The 23,940-nt window shown below is 37.2% G+C and overlaps 1 protein-coding gene across 2 annotated transcripts in view; it reads left to right on the top strand.

The window, feature by feature from the left end:
- Window positions 1-370: 370 nt before the first annotated feature.
- The window catches only part of LOC122399330 (5-hydroxytryptamine receptor 1), a 128,341-nt gene continuing 104,771 nt past the window's right edge, over window positions 371-23,940 (top strand). For both annotated transcript variants that reach the window (XM_043399942.1, XM_043399940.1), the window contains exons 1-2: window positions 371-696; window positions 17,653-17,975. In XM_043399942.1, the coding sequence (XP_043255877.1) occupies window positions 17,847-17,975 (129 nt within the window). In that variant the 5' untranslated portion in view covers window positions 371-696; window positions 17,653-17,846. The remainder of the gene's footprint in view (window positions 697-17,652; window positions 17,976-23,940) is intronic.

Raw genomic sequence — 23,940 nt, 5'->3', positions numbered from 1 at the left:
CGCGACGCCATCGTATTACGGGCCTTCTTCTAAAACAATATTATTCTTTGTGCTTTCAGGCATCCCCGATGCATTATCGTTCGCCGTGGGAGGAGGGGGATCTGACGCAACCGGAGGAAATATTTGCCTGAATTAAGTGCCACCGCGAAAGTTCTTTTAATGCCTCGCGACGAGCTAGAAACAGCGACGCGACGTTTCTCGGTGACGCGATCGGCAATAAATCGTAAGGGCGACGTAGTCTCGACGTCGGGGTAGTCGCGAATTCGTCGGGGTTGTTGGTAAATCGGCGCGACTTTGGTCGTGAGTTGCACCGACACGAGATAAACAGGAAACGTGATTTGCCGTGGACGCGGGGGGGCGATAGATCGTCGATACCCCGTCATTGGATCGACATTTTTCTGTTAAATTGTTGTTTGGGATATTTTTCGCCGGGTATTTTCGCTGGTGAGGGGACGGGCAGCGTTCACGATATTCATGGAAATTGACCGGGGCCGGTATTATCATGTAAAACGACGCGCGTTTATGTAAATTCGAGGGAATCGACGAGCCGAAGGAACGTTCCGCGCGATTGGCCGTTATCATGAGGCAGAAACGAGGAGGCACGATCGATTAGATGAGAGATCTTCGCGGCCGAGGGGATTTAATAACGCCGCGGGACACACGCCGAAAATGTCAATCGACCGTGGCGAATTACCGGTAAGCTTGTTAGAAGTTAATACATTATGTACCGAGGACGCGTGATGTACGTCATCGTTGCGATACCGACTGCCAACTACCGGAGGCGTCGTTCGTTTTAGCGTCCCTGGTACGCAGTGCTGAAATCTTACACTTCTTGGTTGAAATATGAGTCTCACTTATCTTTACCCTTAGACGACCACGCAATTTTCTACTACGTAAAGTACGTAATGGGGTGTATAATGAATCACGACGAACGAGTCGCCTAACGAGACTCTTCTCGACAAATATTAATACTAATGTGTTTATTAGGCAGATGACGGATTAGTGAAAATTAGTTATCGGAAAAAATAATATTACAAAAGAGGATAAAACTATTTACCACAGCAAACGTAATACATACGTACCTTATTTGTATTTTAAAAATTCATAATTTTGCTTTTTCGGGTCGATGGACGATTTAAGCGATTATAAAATTAAAATAAACATAGAAGACAGCGTAAATTATAGTAGTCGTTATGCTTATCGAATAGTGGTTAAAGTGTTCATTCAAGTCGATATTTTCAATTAAATAAACATTTTATAATGCAGCTTTATCGCACACCAATCGTATAATCAATAGGAATTGCAGAAACTTCTTTGAGTGCATAGTGTCAAAGTAAATATGAAAATAAACGTAGAAGACAGCATAAATTATAATACCTGTTACGATCAAGCGATAGAGGATGAAAAGCCCTTTAAAATGAGCGTTTGTACGAGTCGATAGCTTTATTAGTTCCGAAGATATAGCGATTTTAGTTTCAAGTCGACGCGGTGGCTAGTTCCGGAAATAGAAGGGTCCGAAGCGTTTGTTTACTTTTTGCTGCGGCCTTGTCAAGGTCGTTGACCGCGCGCACGCATTGAAAGTAGGTCACTGGGCCACAACGGTCACGAGTCACGTGCGAGACAGAGAGGTCCGGCGCGACGCGTCAGACGGAGACAGCGATAGTCGAATTAAGAAAAATACCCCTTTACATAAATTGCGATATCTCGAAAACGAAAAGTCCGATCGCCAAAAACCAAAAGCCATTTTAAAGGGGAAGGTTTGCCGCTGCTAACGATGTCTCAATAATTAATAAAATACTAATATTTTCGGAACTACACGCTTCTAAACTTTCAGTATTTTTAATGCGCGTCAATAGGCTTTTCTAAGGCGGAGAGCGGAATTTGAAAAATTACCCTTTACATAAATTACGATATCTCGAAAACGAAAAGTCCGATCGCCAAAAACCAAAAGCCATTTTAAAGGGGAAGGTTTGCCGCTGCTAACAATGTCTCAATAATTAATAAAATACTAATAGTTTCGGAACTGCACGCTTCTAAACTTTCAGTATTTTTATTACGCATTGTTTGACTATGAATATTGAAAAAATTCGTTAAATATTACAAAGTAACATTGCATGTTAGAAATTTTAAACGAAATATTAAATACGGTCATTTGATCGATTATATTTGGTTTAGTGTTAATACTAAGGTGTTTATTAGGTGGATGATTTACTGAAGGGTTAGGTCTGGGTTAATAAATATGTAATAATAATGATAACCCCATCTCTGAGTTATTTAATTGTTAAGCAATTAAAACTAACTCAGAAACGTATAACCACGACGTAGGAGTAAAGGTATTAAAAGCGAGGATTACCTGGCATAGCAAGTAATAATTGAATTAGGTCTGTAAGTTATTAACGAAATGACAAGGTGGGGTCCCTAATAGACCCCGGGTGGTCGTCTCAAGGTTAATTTTCTTGTATTAAATCATCCCATAAATTCGTGCCTAATATTTTAGTGGAACATAAAGCAATGTTACGTGCCATTGAATTTACTGAGAAATCGTCATTCATTTCTCATTCGACAATTCATTCCCTTCTTTCGTAAAAGCCATTACACCGTCGCTGTATAATTTGTTTAATCTCCCATTAAAATATTCATTGATAATTTCAAATTTCGCATCTACCAAGTTTTACAATGTACAAAATTTCCTAACAAAATTGACATAATTTTTCAAGAACATTCTTTGCTATTCGTGGTCCATCGATTATCCTATTAAATATATTAAAGGACTTTATCGATATATAAATCTGGCTTGAAACAGTATTACAGTGATTTTTATTTATCACTCCAGATACATTTTCATATCAAATTTATTTTTCATTCCCAGCTACCAACTAGTTCACAAAAAATATAGTATTCTTCCCAAAATTTCAGTTATCAGCCAACGTACAATTTGGACCAAAAATAAAGTTGATCCTCTATTTTATGAATTTTAATTCTCAAAGTTATTCTTTTATAAAAACGACCAGTATCTTAGAATCTGCTTGGATTCGCTGTGATATATATTTTGAGTTCGATTTCGTTCGTAAAGCACTCGTTTCAATCGTATCCTCTCCTTATATCCGGCGAATCTGAGATCCTCGTAAGTTCACGATACATTGATCGCCGTCGGCCAGTAAACACAGACTGAATTTTTCCAAGTTTTAAGTGGAATTTTTACGTCCGCGTCATAAACTCCGTGGCCATTGCTATCCCCAGCAGCTGGGAATTTGTGTGTTGATGGTTCGTCGAGACGTGTTTACGCGAAATACGTTCCATCGAGGTCGAGTCACGTAACTGGTATCGCTTGTAGCTTCTTTTTCGTCGCGGACGGAATGGAATGACGAAGAAAAATGTTCAGTGGCTCGATAGGATCTACTTTGTGGGTTCTTGCACATTTTGCTCGCTTTATGCAAGGAGAATTGCAAAAAATAAACATCATTCTATTTGCATTTGCAGTTACTGTTCCAGGGGGAATATGTAAACGCATTGAATACCCAGCTGGAAACAAATTGCAGGTTATTGGGGGGTATCTTTACAATAGTTGTACAACATGACTCGATGTAATAAGATTAGTTTTTCGTAGTGTTACGTATTCGACACGTATTCTCAGTCATTTTATCTTCGTCTTATACTTCACTAAAATGAACATTTTAAACCTGCAGAATATTATGCAGTATATAATAATTTACGTTTATATAACACTTTTTCCTATCTGTATCCATAGAATGTTCTGACAAAGTCACTTTAAATCGGGGATATTGAGTACAGTCGATGTTTGCAGTGCCCGTTCACCAGTTTTAACAGTTTGAACGGGCAAGAAACTTCACGACCAGAACAAGCGCTGTCAAAGCCCTGCGTAACACTTGAACGCTGTCATTTTGCGAGTTCAAGCGCAACCGCAAAGTCTCGCGACCAATGTCGCAGCCAAGTTACATCCACAAAGGTAAAATTTCAGCGACGAGGCGCGTCGAATCGATCGATCGAACACACAAGTTCCTCGTTACGAGGCAAAAAATCAGCTTCGAGTCTCGAGATCGGTGGCGTATTTTACTAATAAAACACGCACGGACATCGATTAAATTTCTTGGACTTTTTATCAAGACTTTAGAAATCCTTTGATATCCGCTGGAATAGAAATTCTCCGTAAAAAAGATATTATGACTAAAACCACGCGAGTAAATAGAGCATTTAAATCATACGTTCGATAACCCAGTGAACACGTAATTTAGCGAACAAGATATATTCTATGTAAATATCAGTTGAATCGCGACTGACCGACTTAGTACGGAAATTATAGGGCTCCAATCTCGCTCGAACGGTGGAACAGGTACGAAAACTTGTGGAACGCAATCCCGCAAATTCCGTCGACTATACCGTAGTCAAAACGTTATTCTTGAATTACGTTTAAATTACGGAAAAAGGTGGATTCGCCGACTATTTTCGGGGACCAAGGGAATTTCGATCCAAGTAAAATCGAGCCTCGGATGGACGACGGTGAATATCGATAAATTCCTCCGGAATGTATTTTCGTTCAGAGATAATTCCTTGTTGGAGCATCGACGAATCACCCCCCAAAGTTTTTAAAACATTCGTAGAAGTGACCTTATGACGTAAAGAATGTAAAAGATTCTGAAAATAACGTCTGTTCTTGCTGTATCATTTAATTGGGTTTCATCCTTGGAAAAGATCCTTTCATGCAGTGTTTTCTAAAATAAAATTTAACAGAAAAACATTTGGATAACGTAGATATCTCTATATTAATCTATTTATCATCGAAGTTTAACAACTGTTGAGATATATCTTTTTTACATTTCTCGTTAAATAAATGTTAAACAATTCTATATTTTATTTTAAGAAAATTAGTTTAACAAACGTGTTACTTGCATTTTCAAAACATTTTCTCTTGTATTATATTACTTGCAATATATAACTTAATACAGTATTATAAATAATACTTATTAATGAGAGAATTTTATAAGCTGTTAAAACTTAATTTTATCAGAGACTTTCTTGAAATAATTTTGTACATTTTGTCGTCTTAAAGTCAAATCGTGAAAGATTGATTTGTAATCTAAATACAATACAGAAAGAATTGAAATTTTTATTCACACGAAAATCGATCGAATTTGAATTTTACAACCAGAATTCGTCAAATTACCAGAACTGCGTCGAGATTTTTATCTTTCGAATTCGAAGAACCCGCGTACCGTATAAATTTCCTGCGTTTCCTATTAGCGTTGGGGGAAAAAATCAACTTGCACGGAGCTCGAGCAGATACGAGGGTAAATTCGCGCGGCGGCTGAAACAGCGAGGGGTTGTATGGCGATTCCGAGAATTTAGTGGCGACCAGATCGAAGTTTGCTTTCGGTATGATAGGACCGCTATCGCGGGTGCACGACAAAGAAAATGACGAAGCCGTTGGTTGTGTGCGCGTGTGCGATTCGTGGTCACGATCGAGCCTTCCGTGACTCGGCAACGTTAATTAGCGCTTTACTACCCTTAAGTTCGAGCTTCGTTGGAATCGCCGGCCGCCGCCACGGCTTTCCTCGCATAAACTTCATACGACACCTTGAACGGACCATGCGAACGCAATCGTAACGATTCCATTTGCGAAAACGGGATCACGCGTGGGACAATGTATTCCCGTAAATAAATAGTACTGTATCTTTGCTCTCTCGATATAATTTTACAATATACGTGCACTCGTTATGTACAAAATTATAGATCCACAATGTTCTTTAGACATAAATTGTACCTTTTAATAGATATCTGATGATTCAATTACCCAAAATCCTCTTTCATCATGGAGTATAAAAGTTGATCCCAATCTTTGTGGACACCCTGTGTATGTAGGCTCCCACTATATTCGTGGAGCCATTTATTTAGTAAATAGAAGTTCAAACACCTGAATTTACTTACAAATATGTACATATGTTATCAGTGTAATTTCAATGTTCTCAGTTCGATTCTTATGGGGTTCTTAAGATGTTCTAACTATTCTTGAAGTGTTCTAATTTTGGAAAGTCCTATGCCCCACGATTTTATACAGATTCCAAGATAGGTGGAGACCTTGTGTATCCAATCGAACCCCTGTCCATCCCTCGTGGGGGCCAGTCCTCACATATTCGAAATCCCACCCACTGAGGGTGGTACCAAAGTATGGTGCTTAACGCGTTTATAATACGGCAATTTTCTTTCTACCACGAAGTATACTTGTCGAATAGCTAATTAAGTAATTTAAAATAACATTAACTAAATGAGGGGTATGCTAATAACTGTTGGAATTCCCAACAATAGGAATACGTGGTCGAGTACTTGTGAGAGAAGTACAGGTTCTCTTTAGACCTGATTCTTTATCGAAAGAAGCAAGATTGTACAGTGGCTTATAGAATAAAATAGAATCTGATTCCTGGGATATTTCGACAGTGCACGCTTTGGAACGATAGAATAACGAAGGTATAATCGTTAAGTAAATAGCTGTTGGACAAGAATTGATAATCGTCGGTTAGTAATGAAAGATGTAGAAGGGATCGGGTTGCTGAAAGCTGATCCCGTTTCCGCAGTTTCGGTGCTAAGCATCTAACAACCAATCTACCCGGGAACCTTCCGCGCAGTCCCTTAAAAGCCTCTCAAGTTTGTTTACCATATATAACATATCGCAGAAGCTACATAACTAAAACCCGTTGCCGGCTCGATTCTCCAAACAGCACGCCCACCAGCCGCAGATACATTAAGAGCTAAGTGCTCTCTGAAGCCAGACACGAGATCGTTTCCCTGGTGTATCGAGCCGGTGCCGTACGTGCCAGAGGCGTCGGTGGAAACGTTTTCAAAAATTACCTCCCCGTTTCGGAGTGTGCTCACGTTCGCGCGAAATCGTGGCCCCGGAGAAACGAAGACCGTGAAACGGCGCGGCTAGTCGATGCTCGCCGGTTCATTTCGGTAGCTCATAAACCGTTCGTTATGGCTGGTCGGGAGCTGGGGCAACATCGTGGAACTCGCATATCCGCGTTTCATCATCGCCGGGGAACTCGTGGATTTCAAGCCGCACAATTCGCCGGCGACCGGTTCCGTAAACACTGTTCGATCTAACTCCGTGTCAGGTTGTTTATCAGATCGTGGCTCGGTGCCTTTGGAATCGTACGATGCTGCCCGGGCACGTAATGTTTCACTTCTACCGGGTGGTCATCGGGGGAAACGGTAATGAGCAACTACCGTGCCACGTACGGCGGGAAGCATTTTGTCGTGAAGTGGAACAGTTATTCTATAATATACAGGGTGTTCGGCCTGGGAAGGATTTTAACGGGAGTTTTTAGACACCCAAATAACACGAAAATCGAGAATATCAATTTCTTGGTTGAGGCTTCGTTAAAAAGTTATTAAAACATTTCAAATCATTCTGGAAAAATTATTTTTAGTTCCCAGGGTCAATTACTATCACTTTTGGTCAATAGACATACCCCCGAAATCCTACGGGCTTTCGAGAAAAAATTCGAATAGCTGACTAAATTTTTCGGCGAAAAAAATTTTTCAAATCGTTCTAAAAAAATTATTGTCAGTTCCAGGGGTCAATTACAATCATTTTTGGTGAATACATATACCACTGGATTCCTACGCATTTTCGAGAAAAAAATTCAGGAAGTTGGGCAAATTTTTTGGCGAAATTGAAAAATTTCAAATCGTTCTAAAAAAATTATTTTCAGTTCCAGGGGTCAATTACAATCATTTTTGGTGAATACATATAGCCCCGAATTCCTACGCACTTTCGAGAAAAAAATTAATTACTGAAATGTCTGACCAGTCGTCGATCTATTCCCCTGAAATTTTTCAGCGAAATTGAAAAGTTTCAAATCACTCTGGAAAAATTATTTTCAATTACAGGGGCCAATTACAATCATTTTTGGCAAATACATATACCCCGAATTCCTACGCACTTTCGAGAAAAAAATTCCAATAGGCGGACAAATTTTTCGGCAAAATTAAAAAATGTCAAATCGTTTTGGAAAAATTATTTTCGATTGCAGGGACCAATTACAATCATTTTTGGCAAATACATATATTTTTGCTCACACTTAACAAGTAAATAATTGCTATTTAAAATTGTCCAATGTTATAAATTCTTTAATAACAAGTAATGTATGTAATGTTACAGTAAGGGTCGTGTCCCTCGAGAAGCTTTTCCATAGACTTCGAGTAAGAAAGACCCAGATGTACTTTGAAGCAAACTTCCTTACAGTCGTTGTACGCTAGAGTCGAGTGGGGCTCCCAAACTCCTTCTTTTATGACTCGGATAATGAAGAGAGAGATAGTTATTTCGAGTCCAATAATCCCCTGGTTAGAGTGCTCCAGGGAATAGTCGTTCGTGATCTTCGAATCAGGGATGTTATAGGCTGTGAGGGATCTTGAGCGTTTCAACGCTTCACGGGAGACCTCTTTCTCTTTCTCTTTAGTTTAATAGTGTTTATTTTTTGAAATTTTTATCAGACTTTCCAGAGAATATGAAACAATCGTAAATAATAAAAGACAGGTACACGTTTCGCCCATAATTTTACGATTCTTTTGAGAAAATCTGTTAACGCGTGGATCGTCGTGTCACTGAAACATGGATGGACCTGGACAACCAAAAACGGAAGACATATTTTATCGTGTCACGAGAGATATTGGTTTTTATTTCTATCGAAGTACACGATGATAAAAATATTTCGATACTTTGACAGCCACGTCATTCGTGTCTGGGTGAGATGGACGGACAATGCACTCCAAATAAAAACACCGTATTACAATTTATTCGTGAATTAATTAAATCGTTACTCGGTTAAGTGTTTCGTTACTGACGAGATATAATTCCATTCTGTAATTCGAATTCGAATTTTCGTTCAACAAATTACAAATAAACAGTAATTTGTCTCTTGTTAAGTTGGAAGGACATTTTTAAAATATTTAATCATGTTTCGAGTTAACATATGAATATGAGAAATTTTGTAATATTGCACAGAGTGTGTCAACTTCAGAAGCAATTATTGTTGAGTATGTTATCGTATTAAAATCTTAGACTAGAAAATAATTTCTTTTGAATAAAATGAAAATAACTAGTAATCTTCTATTCGAGTAGCATGTAAATATGTAATATTTGCCATCTAATACGAAATCGAAGCGAATGGAAGCAGGGAATTTCAATTTCGAACGTCTCGTCCATCGACTCGCGTATTTCCTTCCCCCGTAATGTGCAAATACGACTTTCGGCAAATTAAAAAATATGGTTTCCTTCTATGAAACGTTTAACACACGACAACCGTTGCGGTTACACGGAACACGAAAATGAATAAGCACGAACAGCCATTAGTCATTCCTCGTGTGCTCAGTGTAAAGCGATATTTTACGACAGCGCTCTGATGAAAATGTATGGATTCTACGAAAAAATGAAGAGAAGCAAAATAATTAATGCTTTTGTTGAGTTAAGGTCCCCGTTGCTCAGTTGCAGGATTTCACCAAAAATACGATTTATTAACTATCATTTTAATTGTAACGAACAATGTGTATATTCCACAGTAAATTGCTCTTTCTATATTGACTTTAGAGGAAAATTAGGTACGAAGGGGGACATAATGCGGCAGAATAATTTTTTTAATATCTGCAGTAATGAGGGAGATTTTTTCAAGGTCAAGTGTGTTTTTTTTTTAGTGAAATGCTATATTTCCTTCGCTATGTTAACCCCCTGCAGTCCTTTGTCGAATCCCACTCGACATTTTTTCAAATCCAAACCAAAGAGATATACACTTGAACATTACAAAATATAATATTTTTTAATCAACGTAAATTTCAAATACAACACTTAAAAGCATTGGGAGCAGCTGGTAACAAGATTGAAATCTAATTCGGAGTGCAAAGGGTTAAAGCTCCTCTCGAGACGAATTGAACGAGGTACGCGTTGACATTTCGTTTTATGGAAGGTCGTGACAGCGTAAAAAATTCGTGTAAAAAATATTTCCGCGTTATCTTGGACGGTTTCCGGCGTGCACGTGGCCATCCGGTTAGCCATTTTAAAAGTAAGTTATAAACAGCAATCTCACCGTCTAATCCCATCCGGAGACGCTCACGGTAACCGAACTTTCTCGGGCTCAGCAGAGGCGTACGTATACCGGGAAAGGTTCAACGTTAGTCAGAACTGCTTAGCGTGTCGTTGTAACACGAGTTCCTCTTATTTCAACGGTGGCACGTAATGTACCTTTCGCGTGCATTCCCATCGATCGGCCCGAATATCGCCGAAGTAATCTGCCGAGCGTTGGAAATAAAGGAACGGAATAACCGAGACGGGTTTGGTAGCTCTTTCGTTCGCACCTTTCGCAAATCCCCCGAAACGCTCTCCACGTGTCCCGACGGAATTATTACGATCATATTCCACACCGGTCCGCTCGACTATTTCTTCAAGATGTGCTCTTTATTAATTCGAGTCGATCGAGATAGCAGATCTACTCATTCTTAACAAAACCGTGTACAAGCAAACTTCATTCGTTCGTAAGAAGTCCAAGTTTTGACACTTTGACAATTCTCAACAATTCTCAAATTGAAATGTTGAAAGAAACTTTGAAACTCTTGAATTTTAACGTGGCTGTAAAAATAAGTACTGGAAGAAATTTTATGCAGTTTACGATTGTCTAAATCAAAGTGGACAACCACCCCAAAATCGTGTCTGTTTTCACTGACCCATTTCTACCCCCATTTTCGTAACTCATCGCTTGAAATTCCCATCCTGATTCCACCAACGATTAGAAATCGACAGTTTTTCATTGTTGTTGCATAGCAAATAAAGTAACGAACGCACCCAATTGCTAAAAGATGCCTCAAGCCTAGTTTCGAACCAGTTTTCGCGCGCGATTCGTTGAAATATTGAATTCTCCAAGAATTATGAACATCGTCGAACAAAGCTTGCACGATTTTTAACCGAGCTACGTGGCGAAAGATTGCTTGAAATTTTCTTGCGCCCGTTAACTTGTAATTAATCGCGCGGGAAGTTCGCCGGAAGTTCAGTCATATATGCAAGGTTCCAAGTAACTAACAGCAGAAGCGCGCTTGAGACGTTCTTGCCTCTGTTAGTTTGCAGTAATTCCGACTAAAAGCTCGTTTGATATTTGCTCGTATTCGGAATGAATTTCAAATGAGTTTCGCAATATGCAGCTCAAATACATAATGCGTTTTCGGTGTAACGCTTAATACATGTGACGGAGGCTGATAATCCTTGAACAATTTAGCTGGTATTAGGATCTGGGTCAGCTTCGACCCATTTAAACGATGGCGGATACGTTGCTTCGTGAATGTTTAAAAAACATTAGAGGAAGCTCGACTTTCTTAGCGAACATCTGTTATTAATTATTTTCGAGATATTATGAATTTTAAAGACTCAAGAAGTCGACAATGTTTATTTGGTATCGCGTAAAGATTAATTAACAAACTATAAATCCTAATACTCGAGAATTTATTGTAACATTCGAAGTTCTATCTAGGCTCTCCATAAAATATTCTGTTTGTTCTAATATTCCAGTTAAAATATTTTTAACAATTATTACTCACTCGACAGGTCTAACCATCCGCGAATGATCGTTGATACTTAATATATGAGAAAATATACGCGACTGAAAAGCCATCGACCCTCCTTTACACGAATCCCACAGTTTGAAACTTTAAAATTGCGACGAGATCGTCCCACCCTCGCGCAGAATACATAAACACGCTCTCCAACATCAGGAAGTCAATCAACTTCAGTCACCTTTCGAGTGAACTACGGTTCGTCACGAAACAACGTCCCTCGGACAAATTTTACGAGTCATCCTCGCAAATTAGTCTTCTCGTGACAATGTCCTTTTAGGCTTACCTCGGGAAACTCGCTGAACCAACGATGTCTCTCTACAGAAAATTTGACGATCGCTTTTTCTTAACTCTTTCCTCTCTAAACTGCTAAAAAATTTTGTTAAACACTTCATTGTTTAAGAAACGTTTAAAGAGTCTTTCCGTGTTGTGTTTACGAGCAATATGTACGGTAATTTGTATCATAGCGTTCTTTCTCCCGTAAATCTATTTGAAACATTTCAAGGATGTTGTATTCTATTTATGGCAACATTTGTCACTGTACAGTGGCGTCATCTAAACGTTTGCTGGCAATACATTTTACTTTACCGTAAAATTTTATATGTGTCGAAATATAGGTTGCCACCATTTGTAGAAAACTAGGAAAACTTAGTACATATTCACGGATTTGAGAATCTAGGTTGCAACAATATCTGAAATAAAATAGATCTGACGATTGGATGGAGAATTTAGAAAGATAGAATTCTGTAACGCGTGGCAGATATGCTGAAAACTTCTGACCTAGTTAGAGACTTCGCAGGCTCCTGTGCAGCTTCCTTCGAAGGATCAGCGTTTCTACTTAACCTTCTGGCAGCCATTGTCGGATTAAATATTCGTTATTCGAAGATATCGTTTATCGAAATCTCATTTCTATCAAGTACCGCGTGCATACGTGCACGCTGCATTTTCTTGGAATATCGTCCATCGGATCCTCGTTTCTTGCAAGCTTCGCGTTAACGATGGAGAAGGACACGATTCGATAATAAATGGACAACCTTCGCTTGCTGCATAATAAGGAAACGTAGTTATTCATTGGCGTTTGATATGCAGGAAAATTAGATTTGATATATTGCCGAATGATCTTCTCCTATATTAATGCTAATACTAGGTTCACACGCAACCCACTTGAATCGCGATGCAGTGGAAATTTTGGGTTAAGTAGAATTGGAACTCGTTGCTACAATTTATACCGTGACTCTATTCATATTCTACCTATACCGGGGAATATTAATTAAAGTTTCTCAGGTAAAAAAATTTTTAGGTTTATCTACCATTACCCAGTTATGCTAGAACTTGCAAAACAATCTGTTATCGATCACGATATTACGATACTTTAACGGAACATTTATTTTAGTAAGCTATATTGTTTTAAATGCACTTTAAATCCACTTTAGAACGAAATATTTTTACTTTTATATTATTTTGACATCCTTAATATTTAAAGACATTCGTTGAAAGAAAGAATTAATTCTTTTTTTTAAATTCTATCACAGTTTATGTTTTTCGTTTAAAAGAATATTTATTTGGAATGATTGTTTTATAATTTATGTAATAACAGTTCAAACCGATGGAAGGTACTATTTTAGATATTAAAAAATGATTCATAAAATAAGCAAAACTTGTTGCACAATATACTAACATAAATATTTATTTCGAACGAAAGGTACAAAAATTTGAAGTATGAATAATTGAATTTTGCAAGTATCGATTAAAGCCATTTATAATGTGAGAATTTCTTGGGAAAAATGTTATTTAATTTGTCCAAATGGAACCCATTGAAAAAATTCTACAACTGTGTCAATCCCCGACAGAATAAAAAAAAAGGGACAAAGGGAGCTTATGTGGGTATAAATCGAAACCAATGAAAAGTTACAAATATTGGACAGAGGTGTATTCTTTCTCTGGTGTAAAAAAAAAAAGAACCGGGAAAGCTTCAATTTTCGAAACTATTGTTTGGACTGGGAATATCGATATCGTAGACACATTTTGAATGGCCCTTGTACAGCACGATCAATCGACGCTGTTGCTTCGAAGATTTCGCGTTCCACGGTTGATTTGTTGTTCAATTTGGTATGCACGATCGCCGGTTTAATAATGTCCCATTGTTCTAACTCCCAATTATAACGTTAATACTTGGACCGATTATGAAGCATTACAGGAATCCAGCCAGCTCACTTTGAACGAAATTTCTATCAACCTCGAGCCGAATTTTGTTAATATATTATAATACCTTTGAGCGTTCGACGTTGCATCAATTATCTGAATTAAACCCTTTTTAGGTGGAAACTCCTTTGAAAGCCGTATCCTGATTCGCGAAATATCCTTAAATATAGGCTATTATGAATATGTGTGAATTTCAATGCTTTCTCATTATTTTATAGAATCGATAACAAAGTTTGAAAAGCTCGAAAGACTATAACTTTCTTATTACTGAAGATAAAATTAATTTTTCGTACCGTTAATTTACAAAACTTTTTTAACCAAATAAATTGAGAGGTTTCGATGTACGGCCCTTATTGAATTAGACTGTTAAAAGCCATTATTTATTTAGTAAATAAAAATATAGAATGATCAGATTGAATTACACACTTTAAGAAATGTATTACTCGGTAGTTAAATTTTTTGTATGAAAACAATATAATTTAAAACGCGCCATAACGTGTACAATGGTGGTTCCAGATTCCCAATAATTGGTAAATTACTCCAAAGGCCTGGTTCCAGATATCTCGTTCTGTGTAACCATTAATCAATTCGTAACACACGCGCGCGAATAGCGTACCCAAGATGCTTTTACAATAACGCTGCGATAACAAAGGAACTCGCCATCAAACAACTCACTCGTGCGCTAAGAACGGATCAGAATTTAATAAGCCCTGTTCAATAATTGTATTCCGTCCTTTGTTCGCGAGAAACACATTCTTCTTCTTTTCAAGCTGCGTCAGGTATTTTAAAGCAAGAATCATCGTACAAAGCACTTTCTGTAACAACAACGTTGCAATAAAAAAGGAAGCTGCACTTTTGTTCGAAAGAAACTGGAAAATATTTAGCGAAACTTTATCATCTACTAATCTTGCTGATGTGAAAATCTATGAACTCTTAAAAAACCGAGAAAAGTTCAAACTTCTTTGGATTTTCATTCGTGTAAAGGAACAATATTTCTCTAAATTAATCTGAACGTTAGAGAATGAAGACTTCTGTCACATTTTATGCCTCAAAAATGTTTTTCAGTTTCTTTGTTACGTTTCAACGATACATTTTTATATCAATTTAAATTCCTGATGGAGATCCAAACGAAAGAGGCTAAATCGGTGATTGATGACCACCAAATTGATTTGGAACAGTCCAATATATAATATATGTAACTGCTTCTCTACATTGTTGTCCCCAATTCCGATGTCCAACATTTCCCATTATATTTAACATGGAATAATGGCTTTTGTCGTATATTGCCAGATAAATGGCAATTTCGACAGTTTGCGAGTCGAGGTAAAAATACACGTAATTTGGAACCAGATGTCAAACAATTGTGTCGAAACTTTCATTGAGATTCTGTGGATAGCCACCTAAATATATTAGAACACTAATCTCTATTTCTAGGACACTAGAACTCTATACTATCATTCTTATGAATTAAATAATTCTACATCCTATTCCTTCATCGTCATTGGTATGTCTCAGTACATCGTGGAATGCCACTTAATTGTACTAATTTCCTTGTCATCCAAGTTCCATAGTTAAAGTTGCACAAATCTGTGGAAACAATAGTTGCTTCACCAAATGGAAACATAACTGTCCAATGCTTCTTTTCAATTTTAATTTAAACAGAGTTAATATTGCTCTTTCCTTTTCAAACATTTTCGTTTCTAATTCTGTTTACGTTTCGACATTTGGTTCCTCATTAGACAATTTACAAAGAAAATTAATTTGCTTAAAATGCCAGTGTTCAGTGGAAAATGCTTGAGAAATAGTTTTAATCGCCATTTATAGGCTCTGGTACGAAAGTAATCTAGAAATCGATGATAAATATAAGATCGAGCCACGACTGACGGAGCAGCGATCGAACCCAACAATTAGGATGTTGTGTAATTAATGGCTGCAATGTAGCGTAACGTCAACGATTGCGTTGAGAACCTCCTGGATTGTAAGCCGATTTAGGATCAGATTAGGCTGCCTAACGACGCTGAACGCTACACCACGTCTCAGCGTAATGGATAACGGGGTAAAAAGGGATTGGTTCGAGCGATCACAGAGGTTTTATCGACGCGGATGGATCTATAATTAAATCAGTTTCACGCATGTTGTTCCTCCAGAACCATTTCACGAAGCTCGTTTACTTTCTAATTATTTTTGTCGTTAACTACGAAACATATACCATGAAAGATTAACAGATTGATAAGATTGCTTTCAACTTGTACGCGTTTCATAAATATAACAACTATGAAATAGAATAATATACGAATTTTAGAAATTTTATTAGATGGAATATTAGGAAAAAGCTTTAATAACCTTGGAATACTATAATAAAACACAGCTCTTTCCTCTCATTTATATTTTTTAGCAAGGAAGGTAATCTTCTGGCAAAGAATGACCTATCAGAGAAGCAGATAATTATTTTTTCAACCATTTTTCTTTCAACTCGCTTCTACAGATTTCCAAGATTGTATCTGATTTTTGGCACAGTGTCAAGAGCCAAAATATTCACCATTTCTCTTCCTTATGAGATCATATATTGCATAGGATGAAATCGATTCAATTTTGTTAAGATATTCACAAGTATTTGCATCTATTTTGCTAATACAATTAGCTAAACGCTTCCGTGTCTATTGGTGGAAGAGCAAAAGATCGCGTTTCTTAATGTGAAATTTCCAATACAAGTGCTGGCAATTTATTAAGCCGGTATAGCGTGGTTACGGAGTTGCATTCCATAGTCGAATATTTTTCTTCCACCTAACGGCTGTCAGTTCCACACCTCCTTCAACCAGTCGAGTATTCCTGGTTCCCGTCATAGAGACAGGCCGCGTACCATCGAGCAATTTCTGGAATCCGAGTAATCCGAACGGCGAAACGTGAACTGGACTCAATACCACCCCTATGATTTATTACTCCAACATTTTCCTTTAATTTCGATTCCAATTCGCGGTACGATCGCCGTGGATGGAAGCGTCTCAATGATGTCGGCAATAAAACAATTAGGAATTTAATTACCCGACCCCGGGGGACTATTCGATCGCATCCTCGCGTTTCTTCCACGTTCTCTTCTTTCCCTAATGTCGATCTTATGAAAGCAAACGATCATGCGGAAACTTATTCGAGCAATTACAAAGTTATACGAAAATATTAGCGCATCTCAATGTGCTATTAAAACTTGCATTGCTAAAATTATTACCTCGAACGAAGATGTCTTCTATATTGATGGAAACCATTAATTGTTGATTAAATGTAAAAATATTAAATTCTGGTCGTCGATGTTTTATATGTAGTGAGGTTTTCTATTCTCTCTGTCGTGATAAGAAGTCGATACAATTATCTCATGAACTTTTTATCTATAAGCGAATGAGATGAAGCTCTTTAACCTGTCTCAGAGCCAAAGTCTTTTTAACTTATCTTCGTCGAGACTCTGCAAACCTCTATTTCTAAAAGTATCAGAAATTCAAGTAGAAGATTTCAGCACAAATTATCATTATAATATGTCACGTTTGTGCTTATATCGAATCACAAGCAGACGTAAAAAGAGCAACGATGAGGACGATAATTTTTTTTTATTTCGAGCAATTTTAGACTATCGAGAAGTTGCAATGTTTTGGATAGATAATTGACAGCTTTTTGGAGACGAATGGATCGCAAAAAAAATGATTGTTTTAATTCGTTTATGGGGTATACGATATTTTGTTTTCCCGTACCGATCGACTGTATTCTCGAACACTGGGTTTTGGTGGCTCGCGAACGTGCTCTATCTAACGCGAACATAGTCTGTGGGTTCATCGATGGCGCTTTGGTATGTGATTCCAGGCCAGCAAAGGCAGTATCGGGCAAACGGTAACGATGATCGGCTGAGGCGGACCTCAGGTCGTGGAATCGAGAGAAGATTCCCATGCATGGCCTGAACCTCCCTGGAATCCCATGGTCGAGAGGAGAGAAGGAGCATAACGTAGCCGTCGTCGAGGAGGGCGCTTCGGATGCTCCGGACTGCCGACTAGGGTCGTATGGAGGGGAAGGACGTAATCACCACGGAAGGCACCTTGCTTCTAAATTTCACCACTAACGCCACAAATGACACCGACGACTTCTTTGGAGGTTTTCCTGGCAAACACTCCCGATACACGGCCACGCAGGTAAGATTTATGGCAGCCCCAGAGACCCGCTTTACTTTCTTTCCACCCCTATCTCCCTCCTCCTTTACTTTTGTCCATCCTGCAGGATCCTTTAAACTTTTAACCACAACTGAACTCTATTTATCAGGCCTTATTTATACTGTGGCAAAGTATATAGTACGGGCGATATTTTATTTCAAATTTTTTGGGGTACAGTGGGGATTATAGTTTCATTTTTATTCGTGCACTATAATGGTGATGAATGAAAAGAAAATTGTTTATTACACTGTGTTTACTTCTATTTACAAAGTAGTTTTTTCTTGTTTTTCATGGTCTTATTATATCACTGCTATTTTTATTTGACATGGTTTCTATTTCAAATTACGTTTTCTATTCTTCACCGATATATGAGGATCAAGAAATCTACTAAATTATTAAAAGTATAAAATATGGAAAAAATTGATGAATAATAATGTATTTATTTCAATTTGAAGGTAATAATCCATACTTAATAATGGTGTATTAAAGGATTGATGTATCTTGATGATATCGTTTAATAGTATTATATTATTAGAATTTTTCTAGAAGCTACATTTTTAGAACAACATTTTCTTAACAAAGATTACTCGAGCACTAATAATTCGCTTGATTTTCCTTCATAGCATACCTATAATCGAAACTTGAATAATACTTTTTATCGTTACTAACTGTTTTCTTTATTTTTCGTTCGAAATACTTTCTCCTGAATGTTAGCTTAAGAATCTGGAGTACTCTAAGTTATAGTAAGCTTATGCACGTCTCACAGTTGGAATCTTCCGATTCCCATGCATCACACTAAACCCCATTCGAGTTAATATAACTTTGCTCATTATGAATCCTCGATATTACGCCCGAGATCATTGACTGAAGATTATCGCAAAGACCATGAATAATTATGCCGGGTATGTTTGTAACAAGAACAAATCGAGCGCTGTCGCGCGTCGAAGTTCCAGCGGTCGGAACTTTGAAAACCGTGCTGTTAACGATAAGTATATAATTAGTTTAGTTAACGTTGGCAGATTAGAAGGAAGCGGTTCCTTATTCGCAAATTTCAAGGAAGGTTGTAATTATTCTTGTTCGACTATAATACGAGGCAAATATAAGATAAGATTCCTTACGAAAACTATAATAGTAATTGAAATAAAAACCAATAGTTACCATATTATGAACGAAATAATCAAAAAAATAATCGTTATTTGAAACTGTGGAATATTTTAGTCGAAAAAATAAATAATCTTTATTTTAGTGATAACGTCGAAAAGCTGATCTCGTTTCGATTTTTACAAAAAATTTGTTTGTACATTTAATATTGACTTAACATTCTTTAACACACTGAACAGTTTCTGAGTTTGTCTGAATTATTTTTATCGTGTCATGGTGTGTGTGATAGCCTATAAAATAAGCCAGATCTATAGAAAATATCAATCTTCTCGCGGATAATATTTCATAGGTGTTTTCTCGTGGATCGAGCGAACAAGGAAGCTATTTTATGCGATAAAACCATGTAACATCTCGTAAAAATTGAGAACACCTTCCTTGAATAAATGGATATCGCCTTTGACTATCCAATTTATCAAGTTATATCTGTATACAATTCCATACACAAACGTAAGCAAAGAATGTGAAATAAATTCTGCCCATAATTGAATTCAATTTGCATGGGACACGCGTGCGATTGCATACGATTTGTCCATCATTCACTGCTTGTACTAACGTCCTCGTCGTATTATACTTCGTTGCACGCGTACTAAATTTTCGAAATTATCCCGAAAACGAAATAATTGTACTTCACATTCTCGATTTAATTTTGCTTTCGTTTAATTGAATTTGATAGCATACACAAGAAAACGTTTTATTTAAAAAAATTCATGATTCAGGATTCGTCGAGAACTTATTGACGGGACTCTTAAACTCCGAGAAGCAAAAAGAAACCGTAAAACTACCGGGGAAACGGGATTACTATGCGCCAGTGTCCTTGAGGAGGTTAAATGGGTAATTTATACGCTTCCAAGTGCAAGGATCTTAAACCCAGTTATTTACGTAACGCGATGGACCTCCCTTTCCCGTCTTTATTTATAACTCCTCGTATCGGGATTGTAAATTCCTTTCGTTTCTTTTAAACAGCGTTTCCATCTCTGTCGCGTGGAAATTCCCGTGACAAAGGGCGACGAGAATTGCAGCCTTAAACGCGTTGTGCGTCGCGAAACGACATTCTTTGCTAACCCCCGTACATCGTTGGAGGAATTGAGTGCGTAGCAAATGGTTGTTAATTTGCGATAATGAATACTTAAGAAATGTGGTAGAGTACTGTTACTGATTCGTGTTCAAGTCCTAATTCTGTTTATTCTTAATCTACTTCAGAATTCCATTACATCGACCACGTTCGATCAAAGTTAGACCCGACTACTGCGCGAAGTTCCTAATCAGTTTCTTCCGCGACGAGCTTCGGTGATTCTTTTTCTGTAAATGACGCATGAGCAGCTCGAAACGTCGTCGTGGTAGCGATCCAACCTTGGATATTTAATCGAGGCAATGGCCACGGTGCTTGTGGAAGAGACTTAGCTGGAAACGGCGTTCGAAATCTCGAAAGCAGCGAAGAAATCACGTTCGTATCAGAAACCTGATCCACATCGCTATCCTTAATCCCCGCCATAGATTTGGATATAGGAACTACAAATCGATCTTTCAAATCGAACGGTGCATAGTGAGAAAAAAGGTTTACGTGGCGAAAAAGATTCTGTAATTTTAATTGTGCTCTGAATATTTTTATTTCGAGAAATCTTACGTGAAAATATTAGAAAATTTATCAAAAGTACATAGTTGAAGTTGTGTCGTTTTAAACAGAAGGAGATCAATTAATGAAAAAAAAATAAATGCTTGTTAAATTGCAAGGCAAATTAAAATCTATACAATCTATTCATTGTGTTAAGAGGATGAATCGAAGTAAAATATTAACAATTTTTTGCTTTCCGATTTACGAAGATGGAGAGAATTGTAATCGAGAAAAGTTTTAGTTCGAGAAAAATTTTAAAGAGAATTAAATTTTGCATAAGAGAGGTAATAAACGCTTCTTACAAACAATCTTTCAATTCACGATACGAAAACCGTATTTAGATCGTGGTCAGTTCGTTTTGTCCCACCGTTTGACGTATCGAACATAAAAAATTTCTGCGCCTGAACTTTAGAACTAATCGAACTTTGGAGTGAAGGTAGAATGGAACTTTCCGGGTTGCTGGTGATAAACTCTTATAGTTGTGAGTCTGTTGAACTTTCCTTTGGTAAGTTGGTTGAACTTTTATACAGTGAACTTTCGTCCGTTAAACCTCTCGACCATAAGAGTGTTTGAACTTCTCGAATGGACTGTATCGTTAACGCAGTTGGATCATTCTTACCTGAACGTTGTTTAACCGAGCATTTTCAATCGTTCAAGCAACACAGAATGTTAATATTTCGATTACGAAATATTGAGTTTTTGCTTGTAGCTTCTTTGCATCAAATTGTAACTGAAACTTATCCATTGATAACGCGTCTCTTTCTTTCAATTTTTCGAAATTAATAGTTTCACTTAAACAGATATACACAAACTAAATTATTAATTATTTATTTTATTTAATTATTGGTTTGGTAAGAAATTGTATATACATCAATTTGTAACATAATTTCAATCATAATCAATTCTATTAAAATTGGAGTATGTAGCAATGAGATATATTCCAACTTTAGATAATTAGAATTTGGTGTTTCCTTGTTCGTGAATAAGAAGCACAGAGTCGTACAAATATTAAGAAATGCCACGTATTTAATAATATATTTCAATAAAATTGTGTGAGAAAATTTGTAAATTAACTTCACTTTTCGATACAGCTGCTGTTAATATTTATTAATTTAAAATATTTGATATATTAGCGACTTTTGAAGGCTCACATACATTTAAATCGTTTTTCCACCGACTGAGTTTATTACATACACGAGAAATTAACGCGAAATTCGCCATTTATCTCGTTATTATCGCAAACGTAATTAAGGTACACCCAGTTTGTCATTTACAGTTTGCCAAATGTAATTTTAATTATTAATGAAATAAAAACCTTCATTTTGATAACGATCGAATTCGAGCATATCACCGAGAATATCGAGAGCTCATGATGAACATAGTTTATAACGATAATGTTTGATTTTGGAGTATCGTACGGGATCGTCGACAAGTGCAATGCATATTGATCACTAAATTATGTACTTCGATTACAATGTATGCGTTTCGATCGATAAGTGAATCGTAAGTGTAGGATTAAATAAATTTTTCAAGCTTTTTAGACAATTATATGTAACTTAACGTGATTCTTATTCTAAATCCATCGATGTATAACAATGCATAATCACTGTAAATTATTGTACGTAAAGCTATCGTTCTAATATTCCCCCAAAACAGTACAAAATTATTCTTTCGACAGTATTTTAGTTATATTCTCGGTATAGTATTTATTCCCATCTTTTTTCGATATCTTTCGTAATTTGCAATGAAAAGGGATGGTTTCTCCCTTAATATAGAAAAGTGGCACAAATTAAATATTATAGCGTTCTGAAAAATCAAAGTTTCGTCGCTCATTTGGCCTCCCTCGTTATTATTAATAGTCAATGATTATTTATTTGTCACCGTGTTCAACGACAGGCACACTTTTGTCGCAGCTAATATCGAGCGCGTGTAGGCTTGAATCATGTGTGTCTAAAGTAGGTTATTGGCTCATCATGTTGGCGCACGTTCAATATTCATGCATCGGTAAGAAATAAATGATTCTTGCATCCTTTTATGAAAACAATTACGCAGTTTGATCCACCGATATCTTTCCACTGCTCTAAACTCTGATTTGAGCAAACATTCAATCAACTATGCCATACAATTCACTCAGTTTTGATTATTTTCGCTCGAAAAAAAATTCTAAACATTCATAAAACAAAATGTTCATATTAAAAATCCCTTAAAAGACCAGAAAAATGTTCTGTACTCAATGGCCCCTTAACAATCGAATGTACAACTTGGAAATACTCCGCGCGTTTGAATGGTCACGTAAAAACATAAACCGCCGCGCTACAAACAAGTCACAGTTTCAATCGAATCGCGTCGAAGTGGCCCGATTTAATCGCCCCCGCAAAGAGAAACTTTGTTCCCCCTCTCTTCCATTTTTCGCGGCGAACCATTTATCTCTGGATTTTCCCTGGTTCGCCGCTGATGCAGATTTTCCCGATTGTTATCGTGCTCGACGGACTCGGCCAGCATGGAAATAACGTACAATGGGTTGTTACCGGGGAGCAATAACGCTCAAATCCAATGATACATGTACACAAGTGGTACCGCGGCAACCGCGTAATTTTTCCAACGAAAGTGTCCATCGCGGAAAATCAGCCGGCGTCGAATATAATAACCAACGATGAGTCGTTTCGAAATGCTTGTCGCAGCGCGAAAGATTATCTCGAATTAAATTGTACGGTTTTGCATGCCAGCCAATTCAATTACGACGATAATTTCGTTGTGTTCGCGACGTCGCAAAGCATTCGGGTTACTCGTCGAATTCCCTCGACACTGGTCCAAACTTTTCTGTAAATAAATCCAGAGAAGATTAAAACAAATCGTAGTAATTGCTCGTTGTTCAAGATAATGTTTTTATCATTTTGCTGTGCTGTTAAAAACTGTGAAAAGAAGATACACTCACAATATGATTTTTATCTGACAGTATCGTATTTTAAATCGAAAGAAACAATCGATCTTGTTGCAAATATCATAACAGGGAAATGACAATTAATCCTTTAGTGTACACTCTTTTATTCTGTATAAAGAAAGTAGTAACTAAATGTTTTAAAAACAAAAAATTAACCCTCATCCTATTCCCTGTGTGAATCGAACATTTAAGTTTAGATTTGTTGACTATTGAAAGTTAAACTATTTAACCCT

This window comes from Colletes gigas, unplaced genomic scaffold (genome assembly GCF_013123115.1).
Source record: "Colletes gigas isolate AHSC1104 unplaced genomic scaffold, ASM1312311v1 Colletes_gigas_Sc00013, whole genome shotgun sequence".
Classification (NCBI taxonomy): Eukaryota; Metazoa; Arthropoda; class Insecta; order Hymenoptera; family Colletidae; genus Colletes; species Colletes gigas.
The sequence above is the reverse complement of the archived record's forward strand: the minus strand, read 5'-3'. Positions and strand labels throughout refer to the sequence as shown.